The sequence below is a fragment of the Rhineura floridana genome, chromosome 2 (genome assembly GCF_030035675.1).
Source record: "Rhineura floridana isolate rRhiFlo1 chromosome 2, rRhiFlo1.hap2, whole genome shotgun sequence".
NCBI classification, from domain to species: Eukaryota; Metazoa; Chordata; class Lepidosauria; order Squamata; family Rhineuridae; genus Rhineura; species Rhineura floridana.
Window position 1 is genome coordinate 201,064,913 of NC_084481.1, and position 7,896 is coordinate 201,072,808.

Here is a 7,896-nt window from a genome sequence, read left to right on the forward strand (position 1 = left end):
CAATCCCTGGCATGTCCAGATAAGACTCCCTGTTTGAAACCCTGGAGAGCCGCTGCCAATCAGTGTCAACAATACTGAGCTAGATGGACTGTTGGTCTGACTCAGTATAAAACAGCTGCCTATGCATTTCCTTTTGCCTGTCCGGAATCTCTGAAACATTCAGCCTCATTGGATGGCTTCACATTCCAGCATTCTGGAGAAGAAACAAGCCGCTCCATTTTCTCCACACCACGCACATTATTATGCACCTTGGTTGTTCAGGGGTAACTAGCGGAACCTAGCTCTGAGGTGTGCCATACTCACTTTCCATTGATATGGGGAGGGGGTTATATTCATTAACCTTCTACAAGGATCCCTGTGCAGGCAAAAACTCCCCCTGCGATTTGCTGCATACTGTGACCACAGTCATGTCAGTAGGATGGGAACCAATTATCTATCTTGCTTTCCCAGCTGATTTTTCTACTTGGCTTTAGAAGCTGAAGGAAAGAGAGAGTGCAGCCTGGATTATTTATGTTACCATTTCACAAAGTTAATGAATTTCTGTGCACAGGATGTTTGTCAGTTAACAGTGCCGCATTATTTATTTTCTCTTCTCTCTCCTTACAGATTACTCAAATCCAGCGTCAAGCTAAAATGAATGCCTTGCAGACTGAAGGAAGCTGAGGACGCTGTCACCATTAGCACTGCAGCAAAAGGAAGTACTAATCCAGCCGTCCTGTCTGTCTCCTGTCGACGTTTGGCACCTTGCTATTGGCCACCTGCAAAGGACACAGTTACCTTATCATTCAGCATACATGGAGAGAGGCAACAAAATGTGTAATCCTGGCTAGTAAGACAGCAAGTTTCCTAGCCCAAGTGAGAGGCAGTGCAATTATAAAAGGATTATTTTGCATATAGCTTCTGGAACTTTACCTCTTACCCACACACAGGAGCACAGACACAGCATCTATTTTCATTCTTAAATTCTTTTTTGCTAGTATTTTTTCCCTTTTTTCAGTATTTTGTTTCTTCATTTAGAAATGGGCCCGTGGACTAGAATGTGGCCCATGGACAGGGCTGTTTTCTTTAAATCGTGGTTTGTGTTTTCTCTGGGGCTTTACATGCAGTTCTCCAAAGCTCTTGCCTGTCCAAGTGTGTGCCGCTGCGACCGGAACTTTGTCTATTGTAATGAGCGGAGCTTGACCTCAGTGCCTCTTGGAATACCGGAGGGTGTAACCGTACTCTACCTCCACAATAACCAAATTAATAATGCTGGATTTCCTGCAGAGCTGCATAACGTCCAGTCTGTGCACACTGTCTATCTGTATGGCAACCAGCTGGATGAATTCCCCATGAATTTGCCCAAGAATGTCAGAGTTCTCCACCTGCAGGAAAACAACATCCAGACTATTTCTCGGGCTGCTCTCGCACAGCTCTTGAAACTGGAAGAGTTGCATCTAGATGACAATTCCATCTCTACTGTAGGGGTTGAGGATGGGGCATTCCGGGAAGCTGTTAGCCTCAAGCTTCTATTTTTGTCCAAGAATCACTTAAGCAGTGTACCTGTTGGCCTTCCAGTGGACTTACAAGAACTACGAGTTGATGAAAACCGAATTGCCATCATATCAGACATGGCCTTCCAGAATCTCACAAGCTTGGAACGTCTCATAATAGATGGCAATCTCCTTAACAATAAAGGCATTGCAGATGGCACCTTCAGCCACCTTTCCAAACTTAAGGAATTCTCTATGGTACGGAATTCACTAACATACCCTCCCCCTGATCTCCCATGTACAAACCTACTTAGGCTTTATCTACAGGACAACCAGATATCACACATACCACTGTCAGCCTTTTCAAACCTCCACCAGCTGGAGCGACTTGATATATCCAATAATCAGCTCCGGATGCTGTCCAGAGGTGTGTTTGACAACCTTCACAACCTGAAACAACTCACAGCAAGGAATAATCCCTGGCTATGTGATTGTAGCATTAAGTGGGTCACCGAATGGCTCAAGTTAATTCCTTCCTCTATCAATGTTCGAGGGTTCATGTGTCAGGGGCCAGAACATGTCCGAGGCATGGCTGTCAGGGAGCTCAACATGAATATGTTGTCATGCCCCACAACCACCCCTGATCTGTCATTGGTAACCCAAGTTCCCACTACATCCCTGCCAACCACAGTAGCCCCTACTTCACCCATCTTTAGCCCAAGTAACAAATACACTCCTCTTACCCCCACCGTAGCCACACTCCCCACTGTGCCTGAGAGGGACGATGGAGAAAAAGTGACCCCTCCCATTACCGAACAGTTTCAGCTCTTTATCAGCATTGTGAATGACACTTGCATCCAAGTCAGTTGGCATTCCCTTTTTAATGTGATGGCATACAAACTGACCTGGGTTAAAATGGGTCACAGTCTGGAAGGAGGCATTATTCAGGAACGGATAGTTAGCGACAAGAGACAGAACGTAAGCTTGGCAAGCCTAGAGCCCAAATCCACGTATCGGATATGCTTGGTCCCCTTGGATGATTTTAATAATTACCGAGTTGGCGAGGACACTGTCTGTTCTGAAGGCACCACCAAGGCTTCTCTGTTGAGCAATGGAAGCAACACAGCTTCCAGCCACGAACAGACAACTTCTCATAACATTGGCTCCCCCTTTCTCTTGGCAGGCTTGATTGGGGGGGCAGTGGTGTTTGTGCTGGTGGTTCTGCTCAGCATCTTCTGCTGGCACATGCACAAAAAGGGACGCTACACCTCTCAGAAGTGGAAATACAACCGGGGCCGACGGAAAGACGACTACTGCGAGGCAGGGACCAAGAAGGACAACTCCATCTTGGAGATGACAGAAACCAGCTTTCAGATTGTCTCCTTAAATAATGATCAGCTCCTTAAAGGAGATTTCAGACTGCAGCCCATTTATACCCCAAATGGGGGCATTAACTACACAGACTGCCACATCCCCAACAACATGCGCTATTGCAACAGCAGTGTCTCAGACCTGGAGCACTGTCATACGTGATAGTGAGGGGCTGTGGCAAGATACCCGTGGTTAAGTGCAAAAACTCGGAGGAAACAAAACAAACCTACTCACACACACACACAAAAATTACATTTGATAAATGTTACACAGATGCATTTGTGCATTTGAATACTCTGTAATTTATATGGTGTACTATATAATGGAATTTTAAAAAAGTGCTATCTTTTCTATTTCAAGTTAATTGCAAACAGTTTTGTAACTCTTTGCTTTTTAAATCTTTAAAAAAATATATTGCTGAAGTACTGTACAGGGTTGTACAATAAGAACCCAATGCCATGGCAAAGGAAAGAATGCCTCATTCTTCAAACATTAACACTTTGCTTTTATGGAGCTGTTTGGGAGATTCCAGCTCGTACATCTTCCACTAGTTTAGGAGATAAGTTTGTATTCAATGAGGAATCATTAGGAATATCTGAGCTAGAACAAATGACTGGAGAAATACAAATTAACCTCCTCCTTTAGTTCAAAAAATTCAAATAACTCATGTTAAACTTTGTTGGTCACTTTTACCTGCCTCTGTACTTTTTTTGTTGTTCTAATCAGGAAGAACATTAGGGCCTTTCTGGTATCAAACACTATGAATCTCCACCATTGTTTATGCTGATAACTCCCCCCCCCAAGATGCTCATAATGCATTTATCCCTCTTCACAAAAGCTGATGTGAACATATTCAAGGCAAAAGATATTTCATCAAAATTAGGACTTTTTTTAAAAAAAACTGACCAGTTTTCTCAGAATTCTTAGTCTACATTCAGACTTTTCAGTTTCGTTTTTCCCCCTCTAAAGTTCATTTCTTTAGTTCTGGGTCGTGAACTTAATGAATAATTTTCACTTCAACAATCCAAACAGACCTGATTCATTGACCCAAGGTGCAAGCAATATCCATTCTTATCACTTAAGTATAAACCAAAAGGTTTTTAAGTCCATGCAAGTATTCCCCTTGCCATTTCTCAGCTTTACCTCTGTCCCTGACTAATTCAGGTGGTAATCTGATGCACACTTACTTGGGAATAATACCCATTGAAGTCAATGGAACATACTTCTGAATAGAGATGCATAGGATTGCCCTGTCAGTCACTGAAGTTAGTTTGCTCCATGAGGAAGAAAGTGAATTCTGTGAGGCATTTAAAGTATTGTAAACACTTCTGTGTGAAGTGTTCCAAAGTTCTCTGGGAGATAAAACCATCATATCTAAGTTCAATTTTAGTTGCACAGAAAATGGTGTGTCAGAAAAATTATCCAGTTTAAAATACAATAAAATAAAGGATTTGTAAGGCTCATGTCACCTTAAATCCATTTTGCATCCTTTGACAAGCCCACTTAACTTTTGAAAAACTTTGTGTTTGGTATTTGAGGCTACAGCGATGTTCTTAATTTTGTCTGATTTCCACCAATATTATTTTGAAAATATTGTACCTCTGCAAGTGACATCCTGGGAATGTATCCTGTACAGTCCCTAATAAAATGGGGAGGGGAGCAAAACCCACCCTCCCCTTAATTTTGGAGGGAATTGTGTAGGTCAAAAGGAGCTCCTCTGCTGTAGTGTACCAGCATCATAACTGCACGGAGAAGCTTGTGCAGCTCTTAATATTATGCAAGAGTCTATTGATGGTAGGCTAATTAACACTTTTCCCTAACATGTAGACCCTGTACATGATTGGGAACAGGAAACACTCCCATGAGTTCACATGTGGAGAGTCCATCACCATATGCAAAAAGTCACATGGTAGTTCATGTATGCTGGGAGGAGGGAGAGGGCTACCAAGCCCACAGTGTTTAGAGGATCTACGATGGCACTCCTCTAAAATGTCTGCTCGCTGCAAGCCCTAGATCCTCTTCCCACTTTTTCTGTTCTAATTTGACTCACTTGCCCCCTTGAACACACCCACATAATCCCATAACATGATCAGAGCACCAAAAAAATAATAAACTATTTCTTGCTTCCTTGACTTATTTTGATCCGGGGGGTGGGGAAGCTTGAATAAAAACATTTCCTAACATCAAAAAGACCCAACACAAGTTGTCATCTCAATAAGATGTCATATAGCTAAAAAGTGAACCACAATTACTTTAGAGAAACTCGAATTCCTGAAGGCATTGTGCAGAGTGGGGAGCCATTATTTACCCCACTCTGTCTCTCTTTTTATCACACAACTTGAATCTGCACGCAGCTTCTTCAGTTTCTTGACAACATTCATCCACCACCCCAAGGAGATTGATCAGCACTTTGGTGTACAATGGCAGAGTACAATCATTTCCTGAGGAATTTTGTCCTTTCCCACCCAACACCTTTTATAACCACATTTTGGATTTCCATTCTATATTCTGTATATTTGCTATTTTCTCCAGCTATAACAGGTATTTTAGGCAACCTGTGTGGCTACTGTAATAGTGAAGTCACTGAACCTTTGCTAAATAAAAGGCTGCCGTATGGTTTGAAATGGTGTAATTTTAGCTAGAAACCTTTATGCAAAGTCTTTTCTTTTTCCTTTTGACTATGCAAGCTGTTTCCCTGTTGATGGAAGGAAATTCTTGTTCAAGCATTAACAGAGGTGTGAACCCCCACAATGACAAGAAATAAGGTACACATGTGGATGCATATATATATGTATGTATGTACATATATGGAAAGGGGGATAGACAGATGTTTTTCTCTCATAGTCCTAGAACCTAGATCATCCTCTGAAGCTGAATGTTGGGAGAATCGGGACAGACATCAGGCAGAATGTACGTCACAGTGCATAGCTAAACTGTGGAATTCAGTACCACAATATGTGGCGATGGCTAACAGCTTGGATGGCTTTAAACAAAGGATTAGTCAAATTCATGAAAGTTAAGTCTGTTAGTTGTAATATCTCCAGGATTAGAGGCAATATATTTTTTATTAACAGTGGGTGAGGATTATTGACTTAATGTCCTGCCTATGGGTTTCCCTTACTTAGACATCTGAACGGTAGGAAACAGGATGCTGGACTAGACAGGTTTTTAGTCTAATCTAGCAATGTCCTTCTGTATAATGAGCATGATGTAAACACACCTAGCAAAATGAGGCTTGTAAATTGCAGGGACCTGGGATGAAGGGGACCCTACACTTCTGTGTGTGGTAGGTGTAAATCTATTCACATATAAGGAAGGAAGTAAATGTCCACTGAGGAACATTGGGATGATGGCTAAACCTGTTCATCCATTGATCTCAATATCTGAAATTAAAATCAGGTTTTGCATTGAAAAGATCCTCCAACAAAGCTGAGATTCAGGACAGACATCAGGAAGTACTTCACACAGCACTTAGCTAAATGATGGAATGCCATACAACAAAATGTGGTGATGGCCACCAGCTTTGATGGCCTTAACAGAGGATCAATGGTTGACTTTTTGAGATTGTGCCCTTCCTGCCACAGAATTTGGTTGTGTCTATGGCCTTTGATCCTCGATCACACTACAGTATGATGGAATGCTGGGAACTGGCATCTATCAACAGCTCTGTGATTTTCATCAACCCAACTAGGCAGAAGTTCTCAGTGTCCTGTAAAGCTTCCAACAACTCCCTCCTTCACTCCCCATGGATGTCTGAATTACTTTCAGTTATTTTAGGCCTTTCTCAAGTAGATCCACCTTGAGAAAGCTGAAGCGCATTGCAACCGGCTTGCTGGCAATTTCCTAAAACTAACATTACAACCCTTAGAAAATATCTTCTCTCTAGCCTAACTCCATTGGCTCCCATGTAAATGGAACCTTCCTGAGGTTGGCTTACATGTATTATAGTGCTGCTTTATTTAGATTCCAGGCTATGGACTGAAGGCACATGAAGCCACTACGTTGCTGAAGCTAAGCAGGTCTGGGTCTGGTGAAGTATAGGTTCATGCTTCACATAAAGTATTAGTTCCCTTCTATTGAGCACTTGATAGGCTTCATCTTAAGTCCTGCATCCACTTCTGGACACCTCACTTTAAGAAGCAGACTGAGACGCCCTTCCCTGGCTCTCCCTGTCAGGTTCCTACCTGCTCGTGGTTACTGCCTGTCACTAGGCACCACCAGGGACTCCACCAGTCCGGACTGTCCTTTTTTATGGTTTCTCTCCCCGCTCTAGCACAGATCTCAACAGATCCCCCTGCTAGGCAGCACCACCAGTCACGTCCTATAACCAGTAGTCCCAGAGACTCTGCCTGAGTCTCTCTATCAGGTTACCTCTGTGACTGAGTGCTTAAGCTGTCCCCAATCCCTTTGATCTTTATATATAATTCTGGTTTGCTCTGAATACTTGTGGTGTTATATTATCCCCTTCACCGCTGCCACCATTTATTACAGTTTCCCTTCAGCCTTGGTATTTACCTTACCCTCCCTTCTGGTCTGTGAAACCCCAGCCAAGGATCAGGCCTTTGGTAAACCAAATATATTTATTAAATAACAAAGATAACAAGATTTCTTTATAAAGGCACTTAAGCATATGGTTTCATCTATTCCTGAGGTACTGGTCTTAGTATTAATCCGAACTCCACACTCTCCTCACATCCACCAACTCTCCACACAATCTCCTCTCACAAACCCACCAAAACAACCCACTAATGTCCACCGTCCACCGTCCACCCAGATTCAACTGTCATCCTTCCATTTATATCCTCCAGCCATCCAAACACTCAGCCAATCATCCAGCATTCTACTGCCCATTCACTCCCCCCTCCTCTTTCATTCCACTTACCATGTATCTCCTATCCAAACAGCACTTACCATATATACACTAATACAGGAACATCACACAGACAAACTGGAACAGGTTCAGAGGAGGACACCAAGGATGATCAGGAAACTAGAAAAAAAGCCCTATGAGAACAGATTGAAAGAACTGGGCATGTTTAGCCTCAAGAAGAGG

General features: G+C 42.7%; 1 protein-coding gene across 4 annotated transcripts in view; it reads left to right on the top strand.

Moving 5' to 3' along the window:
- Positions 1–5,447, top strand: part of FLRT2 (fibronectin leucine rich transmembrane protein 2) — a 117,454-nt gene extending 112,007 nt beyond the window's left edge. For all 4 annotated transcript variants that reach the window (XM_061611897.1, XM_061611895.1, XM_061611898.1 and 1 more), the window contains exon 2: positions 607–5,447. In XM_061611897.1, the coding sequence (XP_061467881.1) occupies positions 1,020–3,005 (1,986 nt within the window). In that variant the 5' untranslated portion in view covers positions 607–1,019 and the 3' untranslated portion in view covers positions 3,006–5,447. The remainder of the gene's footprint in view (positions 1–606) is intronic.
- The last annotated feature ends 2,449 nt before the right edge of the window (positions 5,448–7,896 follow it).